The sequence below is a fragment of the Bos indicus genome, chromosome 14, assembly GCF_029378745.1.
Source record: "Bos indicus isolate NIAB-ARS_2022 breed Sahiwal x Tharparkar chromosome 14, NIAB-ARS_B.indTharparkar_mat_pri_1.0, whole genome shotgun sequence".
Lineage (NCBI taxonomy): Eukaryota > Metazoa > Chordata > Mammalia > Artiodactyla > Bovidae > Bos > Bos indicus.
Window position 1 is genome coordinate 532,070 of NC_091773.1, and position 23,303 is coordinate 555,372.

General features: G+C 55.2%; 1 protein-coding gene across 3 annotated transcripts in view; it reads left to right on the top strand.

The window, feature by feature from the left end:
• Nucleotides 1-23,303, top strand: part of ARHGAP39 (Rho GTPase activating protein 39) — a 56,905-nt gene that overhangs the window by 10,135 nt on the left and 23,467 nt on the right. For 2 of the 3 annotated variants that reach the window (XM_070802198.1, XM_070802201.1), the window contains exons 2-4: nucleotides 8,808-8,971; nucleotides 12,804-13,238; nucleotides 18,461-18,544. In XM_070802198.1, the coding sequence (XP_070658299.1) occupies nucleotides 8,808-8,971; nucleotides 12,804-13,238; nucleotides 18,461-18,544 (683 nt within the window). Of the gene's footprint in view, nucleotides 1-2,802; nucleotides 5,153-8,807; nucleotides 8,972-12,803; nucleotides 13,239-18,460; nucleotides 18,545-23,303 lie in introns of those variants that run through there. The other variant, XM_070802199.1, reaches the window with a different exon arrangement.

Below are 23,303 nucleotides of genomic sequence, written 5' to 3' on the forward strand. Positions count from 1 at the left end.
CGCAGGGTCAGGGCCGTCGTGGACGACATCCACCTTGAGGCCAGTGTGACACAGGCTGGGTGGGAGCTTGTGTGTCCCCGACCCGCGTCACCGCTCCTGAAGTGCCGGCTCTTACTGTGGCCTTGGTGAGCCCTCCTTACTTCCTTTGTGCTGCAGCCGGGAGGGGCAGCCTGCCTGCCGCAAGCCAGGCCGTTGGGGATGGAACGGACTGGAGATGCCCTTCTGCTGTGCCCCAGCTCCTGCTCCCCTCCTCACCTTTCCCTGCTCCTCGTGACAGCGGCAGGTGTGGGGCGGGGGCTTTTAATGGCCCCACGAGGGCTCTGTTAATCACCAGTGTGACCCAACTGTGGGACAAGGGATCATCGCCCTCTCATTTGGCTCCTCCCAGGGCTGCCTGCATCAGGGGTGGCTGGATCCAGGTGCCACGTGGTCATTCACCTTTTTCCTACTGTTTATTTCTGCCTCCTTTTTTTTTTTTTTTTTTGAGAAGCTTCTCCCTGTTGGGGACAAAGCACCTAGCAGCTTCAGGCCCCAAACCCAGGCTGGGACTTAAGCAGGCAGGCCATGTCCTCCCTCATGGTCCTCTAGGGCGTTGCCGCTTCAGTGCACCCGTCATGTGGGGTGGGGTGCAGGAGAGGCCTGGGCTCAGACACCTGGAAGGCCTCAGGGAAGGGGTCTGCTAGCAGAGGAGGGAGAGAAGTGTGGACAGACAGCCTGGCCCAGCTGCAGGGTGTGAGCTCAGACGCTGGCCTTTTAAAAACCAGGGTCTCATTTTCTATCCTGTGAGGTGAGGATGGACACAGCTGCTGTGTCCTGGGTGAGAGGGGAAATGTGATCATGCTTTTAGAGCTCTTGCCAAGTGTTTTCTGTATACAGTAGGTGCTCAGTAAGTGATGCAGCCAGGGCGAGGGCTGTGCCTGTTTAGATGCTGAAACTGAGGCAGCTTTGTGGAGGAAGTGCATCTTCCAGGTCTGGTTGGGACAGTGGCATGTTGCACTCGGGCCACCTGCTGAGCTGCGGGTTCCACACTTCCTGCCCTGTCTCGGCCTTGCAGCTGCTCACAGGGTAACTGTGCGTGTGGGCTTCTTGTGCCACCAGAAGGCAGTCTCTGTCCTGACCTGCTGTCCTGGCTGTGCTGCCCGGGGAGCATGGATGCCCCCCCAAAGCTAGGGCAGGGGCGGTGCTCAGGTGCAGACTAGAGCATCGGGGTGACTGTGGTTTTAGGTTTCTAGGTTCCTGTAGAGGTGACATCCCGCAGTAGCTGCAGCCCCACCTGCAGCCCCATCCCCGCCCAGGCCCCTGCCTTTGGAAACACCGCCTACAGCTTCCTTTTTCCTGTGAGCTGTGACCCCAGACAACTGCTGGGGTCAGGTCTCATTCACTGAGTGCTGTGCCCCAGGGTTAGGGCTGTGACTGAGCAGCTGGTCCTTTGGCCTTTGTTGGGACCTTTGACTTCTATGCCCCGATGGAGTCTGTTTTCAGATGTTCCTGGGATGGTCCCTGAGATGAAGTCCGGTTCACATGCTGACTCTTCTTTCTCATGGACATGAGCCTCCACCTCTGGAGCTGCATGGCCTTCTAGCGGACCAGGGCGTCTTATCCACTCTTGACCGTCACGGTTTCACATCCTTATGTTGAATGTATCTGGATCTTTAAACATATGGTTTGATGATCTTTGTCTTAACTAGACCACCCGCCCATTTGTGTTTATGAAAATTACTGTGTTTGAATTTATTTCTACCATCCTACCTCATACTCTGTCCTGTCATTGAGAACAGATTCCTCTTTTCTCCTTTTGGACTGATTTTTTCTTTTTTTTTTTTCTTATCTGAACTGGAATTCACTCACTTGACTTCCCTCGTGGCTGCCCTGGGTATTTTAACACATAGAATTCATTTATCAAAATTTAATTGATATTTTTACTCCCCTCCAAACAGTCCGGAGCTCTTAGATACTTCCTCCCAGCTCTTGCTTCCTCTGGGTGGGAGGGCTACGTTTTCTACCTGCTGCCTTCAGGGTATCAGCCTTGGGGTGTCTCCAAGGGTCATCACCCAGGCACGTCCAGGGCTTTCTATCCATTCCCTTGCCTCTCCTGAGTGGTACAAATGCTCCTCGGATGCACACAGCAGAATGATCCCCATTCCTGGTTTTACTTGGCTTTTGCCCTCTGGGGTTCTGAACTTTCTTCCTGTCTCATCAGCAGATTAAATTTTTTTTTCCCATAGTTTAAAACTGTCATAATAGTGTGTGTTCTCTCTTAGGAGGGTTGGTCAGAGCTATATGTTTCATTATTGTGACAGAAATGGCAGGGTTCCCCGAAGTCTTTTCTCCCAGGAGGTCCTGGGGCTAGCCTCCTATGTATGTTTGGGGGGGTGGGTCGTGTCTACAGCACGAGGGCCCCAGTTTTCCCGGTAGCCTGGCTGGCTTGGCCCTGCCAGGAAGGCACTGTCTCTCCTGTTATTGGAACTTGGCTCCTTGGTTTACCTGTGCACGCTGCGGTGTTCACATGCTCAGGAGTCTCACAGCCCGCGCCACGCAGGCTGCAGGGGCAGAGAGGCCCGGCCCCAGCCTGCTGGGGGCAGTGCTGCTGAGCACCAGCCAGTCCAGCTCCTGGGGCTCGTGCTCTAGATGCAGCCCATCAGGAGCCAGCACCAAGCGTGTCTGCTCTGCAGCCCGCGGAGGGAGCTGGGCTCAAGCACCTGCTCAGCCACAGGTGACTGGAGCACACCTGCAGCAGGGTGCTGAGGAGCGGGCGGCAGTCCCCAGCACTGCAGCCTCCGCCTGGCAGGTCTGTGGGATGGGGAGGGGCAGCCCTGCCTGCAAGGTGGGGGAGGGCGCCCAGTGACCCAGTGAGTTCACCTGCAGCTGCACTGCAGGTGCTCAGCCAAGGGCGACTGTCGGCATGTCCCTGTGCATTTTTTGTGAGTTTTTCGTGTGTCTCTACTTCCCCTCCAACCAGGTGCTTTTCAAGAGGTGGGGCTGCAGAGCTCAGGTGTGGAGCCGGCCTAGGGCTCCTGCTGGCTGCAGGGCCTGCGCGCAGGCAGTCTTAAGGGGTCTTGGCGGGCAGGGAGGTAGGAAACTTCCCTCAGATGTGGGGTGTTTGTGGAGCATTTTGGGGAGCTGACCAGGACAGAGTGAGGGTGGCCAGCGGTGAGCCTCCATTCAGTCACCCGTGGAAACAGGTAGAACATCCATACCTGCAACTGGAGAAGGCCAGACCCGAGACTGAACAGCAGGGCAGGGCAGCGAGGGGTGTCCTGTCTCCAGTCTCACCCACGGAAGCCTGGCGGAGGGCTGGGCAGGCAGCAGGCGCCCTGGGGAGCAGCGAGCGCGGCTCTCAGCCTGTCGCCGCCCCCGTGCTCTGTTGTCCCGCAGTGTTAGGGGCTCCCTTTTCTCAGGGAGGCTCTGTGTTCTCCTGGGTGGGGCAGACGGGGCCAGGAGTGAGCACGAGAGAGTCTGACGCTGGCTTTGCTGAGTTTCACTGGAAACTCAGGTCCTTTCACTGCAGTGAGTGCAGTGGACTCGCTGAGCGAAGGTCTGGGTGCTCAGCAAGCACTGGCAGAAGGTGGTGCTCTGACAGTCATGGGGAGGCCGTTCTGCTACAGGAGTGCCACTGGCTCCTCCCGCTAGAGTCCAAGCTCGCTCTGCTCACCGCACAGCAGGCCAGTGAATCTGCGAGGTGAGGTGCTGAGGCAAGGAATACTTTATTCAGAGAGCCAGGTGACCAAGAAGATGGCAGACTAATGTCTCAAAGTGACCATCTTGCCAGCGTCTGGATGCCAGGTTCTTTTATGTATCAGAGACAGGTGGCAGGTGAGGAAACAAAGTAAAAAGGCCATTAATCTTGCGAACATTTACTAGGATGACAAGCCTCCAGCAGGGGGTTGTGTCATTTTAGTCCTTCGTGCCATCTACAGGTAGACAGGGCTCTGAGCAAAGGCACTTTAGTTTAACAGTCAGGGAGAGGGGTAGGATTCTCTGAGGCAGGCCACTATGTGTGATTATAATAACAAGAGCAACGAAAAGCAAGTCAAAGAAACAGTTTCAGCATGGTGTCAGAATTGACTTCTCCGTGCAACCCTGCCTTTGTGGGGATCCTGTCCTGTCCTGCTGCCTGGGGTCACTGTACCACCCCACACCCCTCCCTGAAGCCCCCATGGGGTTTTGTGGGCCAAGGCATCTGGGGGCTGGGGGATCAGCCTGGAGGGGTGGGACTGGCCTCCCTGTGGTCTCTGGGGTGACGGAGTGTCAACGTTGGCCCCCCGTGACTGTGTAGACCACAGCCGTCTCGCACTGACCTCCTGGAGCCGGGGCGCCGTGTGGGGCTGTTCCGGTCACAGGCCAGGCCATGTGCGAGACCCGGCTCGCAAACACGTGACAGGCGCTCTGCTCCCTCAGCAGTCCTGCAGGGGCCCCGCGTCTGTTGTGTTGGTGAGGGAAGCCCAGGAAGGCGAGGAGGGGGCTGTGCCCTGCGGGTGAGCAGAGCAGGGTCTGTGTGTCCTGATGGCCTGCATGTGACCCCGAGGCCAGGCAGGAGCCGGGTGCTGGCTCCACGGTGGCAGCTTTCTGGGAGCTTGAAGGGCAGCACCAGCCTCCAAGATTAACTGCACACATGTCCAGTTGACTCTGCACAGCCGTGTCCTTTCTGTGTGGGTGCATCAGACATCCTTTCCCAGAAGGGTCTGAAAAGCTGATTCTGACCTATAGGCTGATTCTCTGACCTGCCGAGGGGTTAGGTCACAATGTTCAGCATAACAGCGTGGCTGGGCGCTAGAGGAGGGGAGTCAGTGAGAACAGCTGGGCGGGAGGCGCGGAGGCGGAAATGCCAGCCCGGCCTGTTCCGAGCAGGAGAATGCGGCCTTGTGTCTCCAGCTCAGAGCCAGGCTTTCAGAGCTCGAGACTGAGTTGGGCTCATTGTTCAGAACTTGGAAAACTTATTAAAAACAGCATTGAGAATGGAACGAAGGCCTTCTGGAAATGATGGCTGAGCAGAGACTTGTTTATTCTTCTTCCCTCCCTGAAACTCACTGAAATGGACAAAAAGAATGAAAACTGGGTAACAGGATTTAATCTACAGTGAATCAGGGATAAGCACAGCTGGAGAATGGTGTTGGCCAGACAGGGAGGAGGAGAAAGCGAGAGCCTCGAGCAGGTTGCAATTTCCCCACTGGAGTACTTGGGAGGGACTGTTGATGACATTTACTTGGCAGAAAGGGGTCTGTGGTCTGGGTGGGCCTTGGGGTAGACCAGATGTAGGTGGGTGTCTGGTGAGAGATGAGCTGAAGGAAGAAGGCCCAGGTGTTCCAAGTGCATTTTCTACAAGAGCCAGATTCTTACGGGGGGAGGTGGGGGAGGGAGGGGAGGTAGCCCTCCCTGGGGACGTGCTGGCAGGGCCTTGGGCCTCGTCCCCCTTATGGTGGGGCTGAGAAGAGGCCTCCTGGTCAGTCAGCTTGCTTGCAGGTGGGCAGGCGGTCACCTCAGAGGAGCTTTGGCAGGAGGGCCTTCAGATGCCCGTGGAGCCAGCTTCCAGCCCGTCCCCTCACAGCACTGCAGAGGCTGGGGCCCCTGTCCTCAGTCAGAGACCAGGAGACTCTTGCTGGAACCAGAGGAAGAAACGTCTGGTTGTGTTTGAGGTGCTGCTGCATGCAGTACGCCAGCCTGCGCAGAGCGGAGAAGAGCCGTGCCGGGCGTCCTGGGAACCCACATGGCCTTACCAGGTGCAGGTGCAACGCTGTCTTCAGTCGGAGTTGGGTTTCTGTCACTTACAACCAAAAAATGTCCTAAGACCAGAAACTCATTTCCAGAGCAGAGCCTGTAAAGAAATTTGGCGATCAAGCTTTCAGGAGCAGCACAGCTGGCAGGGGCTCCCCATCTCTGGCCTTTCCCTGTCCTCATTTGCAGACAGACAGTGACCAGAAGCCAGAGTGGGAGCCTCGTGTAGACACTGGGAGGAGGAGGGGAGGGAGCTGAGCACTTGGGAGAAGAAGTTGGGGTGGGGCTGGCAGAGCCGAGAGGGGGGACAGGGCTGTGGCAGCCACGAGGGCCCACGAGCAGCGCAGACACAGGGCGGCTGCTGCACGGAGGACCACGGCCCTGGGACAGCTGCTCTGGCTGGAGAGAACGGCCGCACAGAGACGAGCAGACGGAAGATGGTCAGAGACGTGCGGGGTGGGGAGCTGTGGTTGGTGCTGGAGTCTGGAGAAGAGGCTGTCCAGGGAGGGCAAGAGATGCCCTGGGTTGGAGGGCTGGCTTACATATTGAGAGTCGGGTTTGGGAAGAACTGGGTATGAAATGAACAGCACGGCCCAAGCCGTGGTGCCCAGACAGAACCCTCTGCTCTAGAGGGAGGGCCGTGGGCAGTGGTGGGCAGGGCCTGGGGGTGCCCTTGGGAGGAGGGTCCTGGAGTTGGAGTGTCTGCAGCAATGGTACTCTGCAGGGGATCTTTGTCTCCCCATCTTTCTTACTCGTGTGTCATTATATCAACATGGACTTAGGGACATTTACTTTATACTTCGCATTACAATTTAGTATGGCTTTTTTTTTTTTTCCTCAAAATGTTCCAGCTTTGGTCACTGGAAGCTCTTTATTTGGCACTGCTGTCCCTTTGACAGGCCCCTTCAATGTCGGGCTGTGTTTTTGTCTTAAGTCTTCATAACCTTCTGACTACAGGACTCTCCCTCCAGGGTCATCGTGTCTGTCTGCTTTCCACAGTCTCTGAAGATTCTGGGCGTGAATGTAGGAGCTGCTCTGCCTGTTGCTGCTCTTAGGCCCTCTCGTGTGTTTGTGTGAACTGACCTGTGTACACACGCACGTATGTGCAGATCCCCACATTACAGTAAAGGGGGGCGGGCGCCTGCCCAGGACTCCACCTCCAGTCCACCACCTTGTGGGTTGTGGATGCCTCACTCGCTGGTTCCTGACTGTCCACTGCTGCTGCTCCCCACTCCCTCAGATGTCTCCCTGAAGTGGGAGGCGTGTGAACGGAAAGGTGTGAAAGCAATGGCGTGGAACCCAGAGAGCTTTTGTAAACCAAGACATGCGCAATGGCGGCCCGAGGTGCTGGTGACTCCAGGTCAGGCTTCTGTCTTTCACCCCTGGGAGCTACACCCACGCGCCGCTGGGGATGGTGAGCAGGTCCGGGCGGCCGAAGTGGGCCCCTGTGCTGAGGCTGGGCCGCAGGCCCCCAGTGGGAGGGCTCCCCTGCGCCCGCAGCCCCAATGCTCACACCCGCTGCGGGTCTTCTGCATCTCAGCCACTCGGGTGGGCGCGCCAGTGTCCTAGGGTGCTTTTAGTTAGAATTTCCCAATGATGAAAGAGGTGGCACACAGTTCTCTCTGCGTTTACTGGATATTTTTTTTAAAGTGTGTTTTCAAGTCTTTTGTCTTTTTTTCTGTCGAGTATTAGATTTTTCTTATTTATTTCTAGGAACCTTATATGAGTTCTGGAAATAGTCCTTTGTTAGGTCAGATAAGTACACACGCATATGTAGTGCATTATACATATTCTGTGCAGCAAATACCTCCCACCCAGGGTTTGTGTTTTTACTTGTAATAGGAAAAAAAATGTTAATTTTTAAAGATTTTATTGAATTAAAGCTGATTTACAATGTGTTAATTTCTAATGTATGGTGCAGCGATTCAGTATACATATATATGTTCTTTTTCCTATTCTTCCCCATTATGGTTTATCACAGGATCTTGAATTCAGTTCCCTGTGCTATACAGTAGGAGTTTATCCATCCTATAAATAGTTTGTATCTGCTAATCTCAAATTCCCTATCCTTCCCTCCCCCACACCTCCCTTTGCCAATACAGGTTCCTTCTTTTTGTCTGTGAGTCTGTTTCATAGACAAGGTCATTTGCGTTATAGTTTATATTTCACGTAAAAGTGATATCATATGGGATTTGTCATTCTCCTTCTGAGTTCCTTCCCTTAGTATGATATCTCCAGGTCCATCCACGTTGCTGCAGACGGTATCATTTCACTGTTTTTTTATGCCTGAGTAATATCCACGATGGTAAAGATTTATAAACAGAGGTTCTGAGGTTGTAGTCCAATTTTTAATGCTTCTTTTGTCGTGAGTGGTTTTGTGTCTGATTAAGTGTACCTACTCCAAGACCACAAAGATTTTCTTCTACATTTTCTCTAAAAGTCTTATTGTTTCACTTTATTTATTTTTGGCTGGGGGGGGGGGGTCTTCATTGCCATGCGCAGGCTTCCCTAGTTGCCGCGTGCGTGCTCAGTTGCCCCGAGGTGTGTGCGGTCTTAGTTCCCTGACCAGGCATGGAACCCGTGTCCCCTGCACTGGAAGGCGGGTTCTTAACCACTGGACCACCAGGGAAGTCGCCGTATTGTTGTGTCTTTAATGTTTGGAGCAGTGGTTTACCTAGAATTGAGTTTGATGTATCCGATGAGGTAGGGGTCGAGGTTCATTGTTTCCCATGTGTAAATTGTGCCATTGCAGCACCGTTTGGGAACAGCCCCTCGGTTGTAGATACCGGCCCTGTGTGTGTGTAGACCACCCTCAAGTGCTGCTCAACCTCTTACTGTGGACACCCACCTGGAAGCAGCAGTGGGTGGTGCTGTTCCTGTTCAAAGGCAAGGACCCTGCTCTTGGAGGAGCAGGCAGCTTGCCCAGAACCAGCTGGCGAGGGGTCTGAATGCCCTCCCCAGGAGCCAGATTCCAGCTGGGTTCAGGTTGGGCACTGCATTCTCACCAGCGACCTGGGCCATGAAAAGGGCTGGGCTGGCTGTTACTGGTGCCCCAAACCCCAAGGCATAACACTGTGGCTTCTGCTGTCTTGTAGGGCGATGCCTTCCTGACTGATGCTGGAGGGCGTCCTGATGACCGGCTGACGGCCGTCCGTCTGGCTCCTGAAGAAGAGGCTGCCATGTCCCAGGCGCAGGACTACGAGTGTGAGAGCCAGCATGCCGGCCTGCTGGAGTCCCGGGTGTCAGGATCCAGCACGAGGTGAGGAGGCTGACCTGCGGGACCAGAGGAGCCGGAGTCTTTTGCTCAGCTCGGCAGTAGGCACGTGGGGCTGGCCCGCTCCCTGTCCCTCGGCCACTGCACTGCAGGCCGGGGAGGGCCTCTCCGTGGGCAGTGGATGCCCTGCCAGCCCTCAGCTGGACCCTGCCCCTTAGGCCTTCTCTCAGCATCCATGCCGAGGCAGGCAGCTGCAGATGGTCACTTTAGTTTGTGTGATTTATGGCATAACTTGGGAATAATTCCACAAGTTGCCCAAAGAAGAAGAGTGCAGTGTTCGTTGGGGCCCTTTACCCGGATTCACGCTCTGGCAGCTGTGTGGTCACTGCTCCCCCAACCCTGCTCTGGGCCACTGGGGGGTGGGGCCTGTCTCCCAGCACAGGGGGCGCCATGTGGCTTGAGGCTCCGGTCTCTTGCGCCGCTGTTTGCCTTTGGCCCCTGGTTCCCTGCCTCCTTCTTGACATTTCCGGCCCCTCCAGTGCCACTCACCCTGTGGCCGCTGCATGTCCCCTGGAACATCTCCACTTCCTGTCTCTGCCTTTTGTGACATCGACATCTTTTCAGTGGACAGATTGAGCCCTTGGTATGGTCTGTCGGAGGGTTTCTGAGTGGACTGTGCCCCTCTGCAGGGTCACAGCCACCTGCCACCCCTGCTCTCAGGACAGTGGCTGTTTTTCCTGCCCCTGCGCGCCTCACCAGCTCTGGGGCTTCGACCCTTTCTGGGCCTTCCTGGGGTGGGTGTGGAGCTGTCCAGCCTCCCAGCCACAGCACCCAGCCTACCCCAGGGGGCCAGTGCCCAGCGTCTTGTATTCACTTGAACCTCTCTGTGTGGAATCACGAGTTCTGTTGTTTTACGTGGTTTGTCGTTTATTCCGCACTTTGGATCCTGTCACAGGGCCCCGTGTCACAGGCGACGTGTTTGGCCACACTTGCCTCCCTTTCTCCTGGTAGATTGCCCGTGACACACTTGGCACCCATTAGGCTCTTCTGGAAGTGAGTCTTTGAACAGGTCACTGTCTGAAGTGAAAGTCTGCAGGACTTGGAGAACAGAGAGGCGGTTGTCCACGCAGCCCCTGGGTGCTGGGGAGAGGCCGCGGCCGGTCATACTCAGAGACCGCGGCCATCTTGAGTCTTCCTCCCACATCATGCCAGACACTGTCGCCAGATGAAGCTCCCTCAGACTCGACAGCTTCCACAGTGTGGCTCGGCCACGGTCGTCCATCCGTCACCCGAAGGTTCTGACCCTTCTCAGCCACGTGCCCTGCTGCTCCCACTGACTGGTGCTTGGTGTGGGCGACACTGCCCCCAGGGACAGGCATGTCTGCTTGGTCCACTTGGGGTCTGCACAGGGCCTGCCTTCCCCCCGGGCCGTGGGGTCTGCTGCGGCCCACCTTACTCCCGACCCTCACCAGACTCTGGGTTCCAGCATATTCTCTGCCCCCTGGGTCTCTGGGAGTCTTCATTAAAAGTGCTGTGGGGGGCACCCAGAACATTCTTCTGAGAAAACGGGGTCCTGCCCACATGCACACAGCAGTGTGCTGAAAAGGAACCAGCTTCTTTTCTTTCTTCAGAGAGAATTACCACCAGTAAATTCATTTTGAAAGTGTATTTAGAGCTATAAAAGGAGTTGTTACTGCTTCCCTGGGGCTCACAGTGTTCAGTCCAGTACTTTCTGAGCACCTCTGCTGGGCCGGGCCTCCCTTGGGCACCTCCGCCCTTTGTCCTGGCTGATCCCACGCCGCAGCTCAAGGGGCAAGCAGGCCATCAGCTGAGGGCGATCACAGAATTCAGAGCTTCCCTTTTCACAGGAGCGAGGTCTCCAGGCTCTTTTGTCCCTGTGAGGAGTGCCCTCGGGCAGTGCCTTCTGGCTGCCAAGCATGGGGGCTGTGTCCTCAGGCCGAGAGTGAACGGTGCCTGCTGAGTTGTGTTGGGGGGATCTCCATCCTGGGGGGACAGGGGGCACGAGGCTTCCCAGTTAAAAGTGCCAGGTTCCCAAGTTTAGAAGTTTGCTCTGTTCTCTGTGTGAAGAACGGCCAGCCAGCAGGCAAGAGCGGACGAGTCGGGCCTCACACCCCCGCTGGGCAGGGTGATGGCAGTGGAGGTTGGGCCTGCGAGGGGCCTCCGGGGACACGGATGACAGTGGGCACACGTGAGGCCTCCTGCCCACTTTCCGCAGGCGCTGGCCTTGCAGGGTCACTAGAGATCAGAGGCCACGCGAGACCTGTGGGGCCCAGAGATGCTGCAACCTGCGGGCGCTGCTGCGGGGCTACCCCGCCCTCTGCGTCAAGGACACCCTCTCACGGCCCTGTCCCTCTAGCCATCCGATCCCACAATGTCTACCCAGCCCTGCCCCACCTTCTGCAGAATGGCGGGTTAGGCAGTGGTCCCACGCTTGCAAGCACAGAGCCCCAGCGCCTTGCCCCACCGGGCTGCCTAGTGTGACCATGCTGCAGGGGTTGCTGCCCAGACATGGCCAAGCCCCTCAGGCTGCTCCCTCCTGCGTTCCCTCCTCCAGTCCTCAGGGCTCTCCCTCTCTACTGCTCCCTCATCTGCCCCCTCTTGGCTCCACACCCTCCAGCTGCTGTACCCTGCCACTCGGCCAGCCTACCTTGGCTCTGAGAGCTTCCAGAAGACACTGTGCATCCAAAAGATGCCCCCAAACCTGCAGGGCTGCTGCGGGGCGTGTGTGTGTGTGTGGTGGGGGCTCATCTGGGTGTGAGAGTGTGGGTGTGTGAGTGTGTGTGTGGTGGGGGCTCATCTGGGTGTGAGTGTGTGTGGGGGGGGGGGCTCATATCTGAGTGTGTGAGTGTGTGTGTGTGTGGTGGGGACTCATATCTAGGTGTGAGTGTGTGTGTGGGTGGGGGGGGGGTGCAGGCTCATCGCCCTGCAGGGTTGTGCCTTCTCCTTCCTGCCCTGAGCACATCTGGCCTCAAAGGGCAGGATGAGGTTCTCAGAGAAGATTGTCAGCACTGTCCCCTCAGTCCTCTGCTAAAGCCCACCTGTGCTCCCGCCTGGAAAGTTGGGCTTGCAGCAGAGAGTAAGGAGACGGGTGCTCCCCTTCTCTGCAGGTCCTGGAAGCTTCTGACCATCCCAGTGCTGGTGAGGACCAGGGCCATCACAGAAGTGGTATTTAAAGGATTGTTATTTGTGTAGAAACTTGGAAGCAGAGTAAAATATGCTATCTACCTATCAGCTGGAGCACACTGTGATATCAAACACATTGGCATTCAAATTGCCTTATTCTGAATAGTTTTAATTTACACTTTTTTTTTTTAAGGACCTTAGCTGGATGACAGGCTTGTCCTCGGGGCGGGGTGTGTTTGGGGGGCTTCTAGGGGAACCAGCTCTGCTTTTGACTGGGACAGTACAGCGATGTTGGCATCCCCTCCCGCTGCGGGTGACGGGTGGCGCTGGCAGTCAGTGGTGGCTGCTGCTAAGAGCAGCCAAGCATCCGGGAGGGACGTGATGCGGTCTGGGAGGACGGTGAGCAGTACCCGTGGCCCAGCCCCCTGTGGACAGGGAGCCAGAACCCAGGGCAGCCCTGATGTGGGGCCGGGCTGAAGACCCCGCCACCCAGGGCTGGGCCCTGATGAGCGTTTAGAAAATCGGGAGTGGATGGAATTTAGGTAAGCTTTGGCTTTACTCTGTATGTGAGAAGATTTCTTGCTTTTGAGGCTGGCAGACAGGAGGAAGGTCTGGTGCTGGATACGCCAGTCCGCGGACGTGGGGCCCAGAGCATGTGGCCTGACGGGCGGGATCCTTGGTCTCGGGATGGGTGGGGTCCCCCAGCCCTGCCTAATGCTGCCCTCTCCCCAAGGCTGGAGTGGGTGGAGATCATCGAGCCGCGCACGCGCGAGCGCATGTACGCCAACCTGGTCACCGGCGAGTGCGTGTGGGACCCGCCGGCTGGCGTGCGCATCAAGCGGACCAGCGAGAACCAGTGGTGGGAGCTCTTCGACCCCAACACGTCGCGCTTCTACTACTACAACGCCAGCACCCAGCGCACCGTGTGGCACCGGCCTCAGGACTGCGACATCATCCCCCTGGCCAAGCTGCAGACCCTGAAGCAGAACACGGAGTCGCCGCGCGCCTCGGCGGAGAACAGCCCCGGGCGGGGCAGCAGCGTCAGCCGCGATGGCAGCACCAGCTCGTCCCTGGAACCCGAGCTGGACTCCGGCGACAGGGCGCCAGAGCCTGTGGGCCGCGCGAGCCGGCAGGCCACGCCAGGGATGGTGAAGGACGAGAGCAGCAGGTGAGGCAGGCCCCTGCACCCTGCCGCCTCTAGGGGACCACCCGCTCTCTTGTGCCCACCGGGGCAGAGCTGGCCAAGGCGCTCTGGGCCCTGCTGGGGCTGGAGTTTCTCTGGCTAATCGTGAAATTATTTGGTTCTCTCCACTGTGGGACGTGCTTCCGGGATGGGAGCACCCCAGAGCTGGCCCCCAGAGCTCCTGTGATGGAGGGGTGCCCTCCCCAGGTCCACCTGCCTATTGTTCTCTGGACGCAGATCCATGGGGGTCCATTGGCTGGCCCCACCTAACTCTAGGCCTCCCTGCCCGAGCTTGACTGACCTCGCCAGCACTGAGGGCAAGAGGTAGGGCATCACCCCTGTTTTGCAGAGGAAGGTCTGAGGCGGTCGGCAGTGGGGCAGAGCACTGTCCTGGGTGCCCCCAGGGTGTCGACTTGTCCAGCAGCCACTGTGGCTGTTTTCCCTCCTGGTCTTGCAGACAGTGAGGCCATGGACACCTGGGCTCCCACCCCCTGCTGCTTGTGCACCTCAAGTGCCCATATGGCAGAGCCTGAACCCCAGGGAGCTGTTCCCCAGGGCCAGCACTCAAGGGTCCCAGTCCAGAAGAAGTGGCTGGAGGGCATGCGACCTGGATAAACCCTGACAGGCTGGAAGTTACCAGAAAGAAGCCAGGGAGGAGCAGGAATGGGACATGGGCCTTGGAGACCAGGCAGGCTGGGTTTCACCCGGGGACAGTGGAAGTCACAAAGTAGTCAAAAGCCGACTTAGGCTGTGGGTCTGTTTGCTCCTGGGAGGATGACATGCCAGGCCGGGGGCGCAGTGCCTGTGATGAGGGTTTGCGGGAGCCTGGCACGCACAGGGCGGGGCTCTGGGCAGGGGCCTGGGCACGAAGGCCGGAGAAGCCTGAAAAGGTTGCTGGGAGTTGTCCTCATGAAGCAGAGCCTGGGATGGTCCCCAAGGAAAAAGCTAGTGAGTAAGGTTTAAAGACAGCCCTGCATCCCTCTGGTGTTCCGGCAAGCTCAGACTGGTGCCGCCGCCTGTCCAGCAGATGTGACAGCCTCGGCCCAGGTCACCCGCGGCATTGCTGGTGGCGATTGCTGGCTCTTCGCTGCAGGCCGGTGCGGGGCTGGACTCTTCTTAGGTTCTGTTGGCAGACATCCTGTGGGCAGGGGTGTCCTCTTCCCAAAAGTGTCCAGGGTGTGGTATGGTGACTCGGATCATGGTGTTGCCTTCGGGTCGGCCTCCCACGAGGAGCGTAGTTGGAGGTGGATTAGAATTGTGTTTATCTGTGGGGCAGGCTGGGGACCAGGCACCTTGCTTGTGTCATTTTTTCCCATTCATGAAGGTAGTACATTTTATACATTTTCCCCCAAAGAACTTGCATTTTTTAAAGGTTTATTTTTAGGTACCATATAAAGTCATATTGTATGATCATTACTGGTATTCAGGTACTACTTTTTAAAAATTAATTTTATGTATTTAATTCATCTTTGACATCGCTGCACAGGCTTTTCTCTCGTTGCGGTGAGCGGGGACCACTGTCCGGTTGTGATGCGCAGGCTTGTCACTGCACGGCTTCTCTTGTGGGCATGGGCTCTGGCGTGCGGGCTTTGGTAGTCGTGGAGCACGGGCTCAGTGGTTGCAGTCCCCGGCTCTAGAGCACGGGCTCAGTGGTTGTGGCGCAAGGGCTTAGTTGCCCCGTGGCACGTGGGGTCTTCTCAGGCCAGGGATCGAACCCATGTTTCCTGTGTTAGCAGGCAGATTCTTTAGCACTGAGCCACCAAGGAAGGCCCCAGATGGTATATTTATACATCATTCCTGTTTTCACACTTGTTGAGCTCTTATTACAAAGTCGAGCACACTGTCTCCAGAGTTGCCTGTGATTCTGCCAGCTGTCCCAAGCTGGCCGGTTCTCCCCGAGGAGGTGGGGCCAGGGAGGCAGGCAGGCTGATGGCCCCGCGACCCTGTGGTTCGGGCTGGGACGTCCCTTTCTCTTACTAGCTTCCCAGTGTGAGTGGATGGGGAATCCTATCCAGTATGTTTGTTTGTCTTGTGGGTTGAATTTGCCCTGTCCCGTTCTCAGCACCTGTGAATGTGACCTAGAGACACAGGGCTGTTGTGGATGCCGTTGGTTAAGCTGAGATGGGCCCTCCTGCAGTGGGCAGGGCTCTGACCCCTCAGGACTGTTGTCCTTGCAAGAATACGGAGACGCACAGGACAACACCCTGCTGGCCGAGGCAGACAATTTCTCTTCTCTGTTAGCTCTAGGATTCTCTGTGTGTTTGTTAGGTCAGATCTGTTCATTGTATCAGTTGAGTTCTTTACTAAGTTTTGGTCTGCCGAGACACGTGGATTCTGGGAGGTGAGTCCCGCCGGGTGGTGGGAGTGGTCTGTCCCTTCTTCCTGTCTCCTGCTGCTGCTGCCCTTCTGCATGGAAGCTGTGGGTCGGCTCCAGGGAGGTTTGCAGTCAGGTATTCCCAGCACGTTTCCCTGTGTTGTATCGCTGATGCTTTCTGCCTTGACTTGTGCTTTGGAACCAGGGTCAGCCACTTCCCATGGTTTGTATTTGCCCCTGAACAGCCATCCTCACGTGTATTAGGTGTGTTCCTCCTCAGGGACCTCTAGGGTCTGGTCACCTTCACCTGTTCTAATACTTGGCCTTAGTGTGGTGGGATGGTTGTGGGGTGCTTTGTGGGGACCCCTGATGCAGCGGAGGATGTGGTGTCACCTCAGCAACTCCAGGTTAGGCCCTGCCCGCCCCTTCCTCCTGTGCGTTCCCATGTGCTCCACACATGCATTGCTGCCCAGCGTGTTCCTGGGTGCCCCTCCAGGATGCTGCATTCACCCCACAGCCTGGGGAAGCCTGCACCCCTGCTCTGCATCTGGGGCCCATTGGGGGCCTGGGGCAAGTGCTGGGCAGGCAGAGCCTCAGGGGTGTGAGGCAGCTGCTTCTGCAGACCTGCTTCTGCAGATTTGCTCCTGCTCAGTGTGTGGGTGGCTTCACCCCACAGACCCCCCGCCATGCCTGCTGATGGGTCCCTAGAGCCCTTGATTTTGATGCAAGCAAGTTTATTGTAATTTTCACCTTGTTTGTGTTTAATGTTTTGTTTAAAAAGTTCTTTCTGGCCTTGGACCAAAGGTATTTGCTTACGTGTCTTGTGTTAACTGTGGTTTTTGCACGTTGTGGCCTGCATCCGCCCATACCACGTGCTGCCCTGTACCCTGGCCGCGCTGTCCGTGTGCTCTCTCAGGGGCCATCACCTCTCAAGCCTCAGTGCTGGGAAACATTCCTGTCTCCCTTTGTATTTACGACCATCTTAGCTAATTGTGGGCATTCCTTCTACCATTCAAGGCCTGGAGTTCAAGCTCCTCAGAAAACCCAGGTGGCTTTGCATGCTTAATAGACTAGTTCAGTGTGAACGTAATGTTGGTTTGCACTGAGACACCAGAACATTCACGTGACTGGCTTTATTGCGCTGTTCTGGAACCAGTAGTGGAGCTCAGAAAGTGTGTCTCCTGTGTGGGAATGGGGATCTTGCCTCTTGTTCCAATTTCGGCAGTATGAGAAGGAGATGCTGAAGAAGCTTTATGCTGCTTGTGACTCAGACATCTATTGTCATCAAAATGACTGTTGCAGTCTCAGTGTCTCATATAAGCACTGTTTGCCTTATAATTTTAGGTTGAATTCATTGAGAAACATTGTCAAATCTAAAAAAACCCCTCACATTCAATGTTTGATGATAGTAGTTGAGAAGAATCTTTTCTCAAAGAAAAAATTTCAGTCTAGGCCATGAGTTTTTTAAACATTGCAGCAAAGCTTTCTGTATCCAAGCTTTTAAACTGCTGTGTGGTGGGTCAGATTGGGATACTTCCCTTCTGTTCCTGACACAAACCTGTGGGACCATTGACGACCGAGTCCAGGAGGGCAGAGGATGCTGGCGGCCTGTGCGGCTACCTCACAGCTCACGACGGGCTGCTGAGCTCCTGTCTGCTGCTGGGGCTCACCGTGCCCCCTCAGCACCAGCCTGCGCCCTGTGCTGGCCCCCAGCGCATGTTTTAAGCATGGTCAGTCGTGACAATCTCAGCTGCACTGCAGGCTGGACTGAATAGTGTTTCCTCAGTTTTTTGGTAGTGATTTCACCTGCAGGCGTTCTGCAGAGGTGACGCGTGGAGGCCAGTTCCCCAGTCCTGTCGCACTCAGCTGCGACCCCTTAGTGCAGCAACAGCCTGGAGTAGTGCCAGGAGCCCCGGCACCCCCGGGGCCCCGCTGCTGAGCGCTCTCACTGTCCTTCCCTCTCCCCAGCACTGTCCGTGCCTCAAGGCTGCTGGTCTAAAGCAAGCCTGTTTCCTCTGGACATGTGCCTTCAGCTGCCGTTGTCGGCGTAGTTTGATACTTGTCCTCCGTGAACAGCGTGGTTGCTCTCCCTGCTGGGCTAACAGATGAGCTGCTGGGAAGCACATGTGGTGTGAAGGTCCCTTCCGTTTTCATTAAAGTAATTCTGCTGCGACGAGATTCCCGTCTTGGGCTCTGACCGCTGTGCACCTTGCAACCCTCCAGTGGGGCCGTGTGTCTGCCTGGCCCAGCGGCACAGAGCCTGCACGCCGCCAAAGGCAGAGCTGTCCAGGCCCCCATCTGTGGCCGGCAGATCGGCCGTGTGGGGGCACTCAGGCTGCTGAGTTGTGGCCGCACCCGGGACCTGTGGTGTGCTGAGTGGTGTGGCCACACAGGACTGTGTTCCCATGATGTGCTCCTGACAGACACTGGAATTTGAATTGCATGTAAAAAATTCATTGCCCACTTGCTGTACAAAACCAGGCACTGGAGCTGGATGAGGCCCACTGGCTGTAGTCAGCTGCCCTCCAGCCTGAAGTGGAGTGCAGGCTCCCCACCATGGCCAGCCCAGGGGCCCTGGCGACCAGGCCCGAGCCCTTCTGTGCCACACTCCATGCCCCCTGGTCCAAGCCCAGCCCGGAGGCCACCGGCCAGAGCTCCAGCTCCTTGCTGGGCCTGGGGCTGTCCTGGGTGAGGCATTGGGCTCCATCGGGGCATCGTGGGAGGGGGCAGTGAGGGTGCAAGAAACCCTGCCCAGGTGCAGGCAGACCTGTGGGAGGAGCTGTGGTGAGAACCAGAGGGCTGCACTCGTTCCACGGCGTGCAGCGTGGACCCGCTGTGTCTCTAAGCGGTTGTACTTCTGTTCACGTCTCCTGTTCACTCTGCTGCATTTCAGCTCCTCACCGTCAGGAGTGCTCCTTGAGAAGGACTACGAGGTTTACCGGGACTACAGCGTGGACGGCCACCTTCTCCACTGCAGGTAGGCCCTGCCTCAGGCCTGTCCATCTCCTGGCCGGGGGTGGTTTTCCTGGCAGCTCTCGGGTGAGCTGGAGAAGGGTCTGGCCCAGCAGGAAGTGACCAGCTGGACGTGCAGAGCGTGCCAGGCCCTGCCCTGGCCCGTGGGACACAAGGAGAGGCTGTTGGGCCACTGTGTGGTGTGGAGTACTGTTGTGTCCATGGTACTGGCCCTGGTGGATCCCTTGGAGGTTCCTTAGTGTGTGGTACCCCCCAGAGCCCCAGGCGCATCGGAAGTGTGGCTTCCCAGGCCACGTTGGGAAGACTGGTGCCCACCAAGTGGGGCAGGGAGGCTGGCTGCCCTCGGGCCTGGGTTGGCCTTGCTGGGTGTTGGGGTTTCTAGATTCAACGCTCAGGACCCTGGGCACAGCAGCAGCAGGCTGAGCAAGGGCCTCCCCTGGGTTAGCTCGTGTGTCCAGGCTGGAGCAGGCACCTCATCCGTAGCTGATGGGGGATGGACGGGGTGCCGGGCCTCTGGAGGTGGGGATTTGGAGCGCGAGGGGCCTTTGGCAGTTTGCTCAGTTTAGAGATCGAGACTGGGTTTGTTGATACAGGGAGGGATCTAAGCCTGCCTGGGCCAGCAGTGTGGCTGTGTCCACGGGTGTCCTCACTGGTCACCGGGAGACTCGGGTTTGACTGGGGTTTGTGGGCACAGAGCTGATGTGGTCTCGTGGCCTGTGAGCGGGGCCCACATCGGGGGCAGAAGCTTCCCTCCGAGGCAGTCCAGGGCCCGTTTCCTGCTGCTCTTCCAGGGCGCTGAGCATGGAGCAACGCTTCCCTGTTGAGGCACCTCCAGAAACAGGCAGGAGGTGGTGGGAGGGGTCTTTCCCCTGGGTGTCTCCTCCCCAGCAGAGCCAACAAGGAATTGGGGCTGAGAGAAAAGGCCGGGCCTCCTCCTGGGTCTGCGGGTGGTGGTGAGGGGCTGCGGGGGTCGTCCTGTGGGAGGGAAGGTGATCAGGGGCTGGGAGAGAAGCACAGGACTCTGCCTGGGCCTTGGGGCGCTGAGGGGCATCGTCTCTGGGCCACTGGGGGCGCGTTTCCTGAAACAGGCCGGCACCCGCCTTCATGCTGCCCCGTGCCTGCCTCTGCCTTGGCTCCCTCCTATCTGGTTGCTGCAGCCCTGCCCGCATTTGGTGGGCAGTGGACCATGTGCAGTGTCTCCTGTGTGCCCCTGCTGAACCAAGACCGTGATTTTCCACGCGTCCTACTTTTAGTCCTCGCAAGATCTCGTGAGGACTGGGGTGGAAGTGGGAGGTGATGCCCCACAGCCCAGGAACTACAGGCTGGAGTTCAGCCCTGGATCTCTCAGACTCCAGGGCTGGTTCTCCAGGTCTGCGAGCACGCCTGCCGTCCTCTGCTCTGCTTGGCTGGCCTGTGCGGCTGGCCAGGAGCAGCCTCTGGCAACCAAGAGCTGAATTCCCGAAGGGAGCCTGCCTCCCGAGCCCTGCTCGCTCTTACCCTGGTTCTCTCAGTCCTGCCTTACCCACGGCCAACAGTTAGGACTTGTGGCTCAGTCAGAGGACAGAGGCACAGGACCAGAGTACACAGTTCATTTCTTTGGATACTTGGGATTTCTACTTTCTGTGATGGTGGATTCACTTACCTGAGACCAGCCTGTACAAGAACAAAATAGACCAAATTTCTGCAGGCATCAGAGATCCACAGAGGAGCCAAGACCTGTGGCCGTGGCCTGACAGCCGGTGCAGTCCAGAAGACGTGATTCTGCCTCAGCAGCCTCAGAGGGGACAGGAAGGCTCTGAACAAGGCTGTGCACACAAGCTTATTAACCTTGGCAAAATAAACCAATTCCTTAAAAGATACAGTTTACCAAAACTCATAGAAGAAGAAATACACAATCTGAATAGGTCTATATCTGTTAAAAGAGATTGAATCAATAATTAATAATCTTCCAAAAAAGAAAGCAGAAGTTCTGACTGGGTTAACTGGTGAGTTCTACCAAACATACATGGAAGAAATTTTATGAGATCTGTACAATCTCTTTCAGAAGATAGATGCAGAGGGACTACTTTCTTGTTCTGTGAAGCCAGTATTACTCTAATATCCAAATCAGAAAAACACAAGAAAACTACAGACCTGTCTCTCTCATGAACATAGATGTAAAAATCCTCAAAAATATGTTAGGAAATCAAATCTACCAATGTATCAGATCAGATCAGTCGCTCAGTCGTGTCTGACTCTTTGCAACCCCATGAACTGCAGCACGCCAGGCCTCCCTGTCCATCACCAACTCCAGGAGTTCACTCAGACTCATGTCCATCGAGTCAGTGATGCCATCCAGCCATCTCATCCTCTGTCGTCCCCTTCTCCTCTTGCCGCCAATCCCTCCCAGCATCAGAGTCTTTTCCAATGAGTCAACTCTTCGCATGAGGTGGCCAAAGGACTGGAGTTTCAGCTTTAGCATCATCCCTTCCAAAGAAATCCCAGGGCTGATCTCCTTCAGAATGGACTGGTTGGATCTCTTTGCAGTCCAAGGGACTCTCAAGAGTCTTCTCCAACACCACAGTTCAAAAGCATCAATTCTTCGGCGTTCAGCCTTCTTCACAGTCCAACTCTCACATCCATACATGACCACAGGAAAAACCATAGCCTTGACTAGATGAACCTTTGTTGGCAAAGTAATGTCTCTGCTTTTGAATATGCTATCTAGGTTGGTCATAACTTTCCTTCCAAGGAGTAAGCATCTTTTAATTTCATGGCTGCAGTCACCATCTGCAGTGATTTGGGAGCCAGAAAAATAAAGTCTGACACTGTTTCCACTGTTTCCCCATCTATTTCCCATGAAGTGGTGGGACCGGATGCCATGATCTTCGTTTTCTGAACATTGAGCTTTAAGCCAACTTTTTCACTCTCCACTTTAACTTTCATCAAGAGGCTTTTGAGTTCCTCTTCACTTTCTGCCATAAGGGTGGTGTCATCTGCATATCTGAGGTTATTGATATTTCTCCCAGCAATCTTGATTCCAGCTTGTGTTTCTTCCAGTCCAGCGTTTCTCATGATGTACTCTGCATATAAGTTAAATAAGCAGGGTGACAATATACAGCCTTGACGTACTCCTTTTCCTATTTGGAACCAGTCTGTTGTTCCATGTCCAGTTCTAACTGTTGCTTCCTGACCTGCATACAGATTTCTCAAGAGGCAAATCAGGTGGTCTGGTATTCCCATGTCTTTCAGAATTTTCCACAGTTGATTGTGATCCACACAGTCAAAGGCTTTGGCATAGTCAATAAAGCAGAAATAGATGTTTTTCTGGAACTCTCTTGCTTTTTCTATGATCCAGCGGATGTTGGCAATTTGATCTCTGGTTCCTCTGCCTTTTCTAAAACCAGCTTGAACATCAGGAAGTTCACGGTTCACATATTGCTGAAGCCTTGCTTGGAAAATTTTGAGCATTACTTTACTAGCATGTGAGATGAGTGCAATTGTGCGGTAGTTTGAGCATTCTTTGGCATTGCCTTTCTTCGGAATTGGAATGAAAACTGACCTTTTCCAGTCCTATGGCCACTGCTGAGTTTTCCAAATTTGCTGGCATATTGAGTGCAGCACTTTCACAGCATCATCTTTCAGGGTTTCAAATAGCTCAACTGGAATTCTATCACCTCCACTAGCTTTGTTCGTAGTGATGCTTTCTAAGGCCCACTTGACTTCACATTCCAGGATGTCTGGCTCTAGGTCAGTGATCACACCATCGTGATTATCTGGGTCGTGAAGATCTTTTTTGTACAATTCTTCTGTGTATTCTTGCCATCTCTTCTTAATATCTTCTGCTTCTGTTAAGTCCGTACCATTTCTGTCCTTTATTGAGCCCATCTTTGTATGAAATGTTCCCTTGGTATCTCTGATTTTCTTGAAGAGATCCCTAGTCTTTCCCATTCTGTTGTTTTCCTCTATTTCTTTGCATTGATCGCTGAAGAAGGCTTTCTTATCTCTTCTTGCTATTCTTTGGAACTCTGCATTCAGATGCTTATATCTTTCCTTTTCTCCTTTGCTTTTTGCTTCTCTTCTTTTCACAGCTATTTGTAAGGCCTCCCCAGACAGCCATTTTGCTTTTTTATATTTCTTTACCAATGTATAAAAAGAATTATATATCATAACCAAGTGAGATTTATCCTAGGTATGCAGGGTTGGTTCAGCATTTGAGAGTCAATATAATCCATTACATCAGTAGGCCAAAGATGAAAAATCATAGCTCAGTTGGTAAAGAATCTGCCTGCAATGCAGGAGACCCCAGTTCAATTCCTGTGTAGGGAAGATCTGCTGGTGAAGGGATAGGCTACCCACCCCAGTATTCTTGGGCTTCCCTTGTGGCTCAGCTGGTAAAGAATCCACCTGCAATGTGGGAGACCTGGGTTCGATCCCTAGCTTGGGAAGATCCCCTGGAGAAGAGAAAGACTACCCACTCCAGTATTCTGGCCTGGAGAATTACATGGACTGTACAGTCCATGGGGTTACAAAGAGTTGGACATGACTGAGTGACTTTCACTTTCACTTATGATCATATCAACAGTTGCAAAAAAAGCATTTGGTAAAATCCAACAGCCAACCTTAATTTAAAAACAAACTCAGTAAAGTAGAAGTATGTGTGTGCTTAATTACTTCAGTCCCATCTGACTCTTTGCAGCCTCATGGACTGTAGCCCACAAGGCTCCTCTGTCCATGGGATTCTCCAGGCAAGAACATTGGAGTGGGTTGCCATGCCCTTCTCC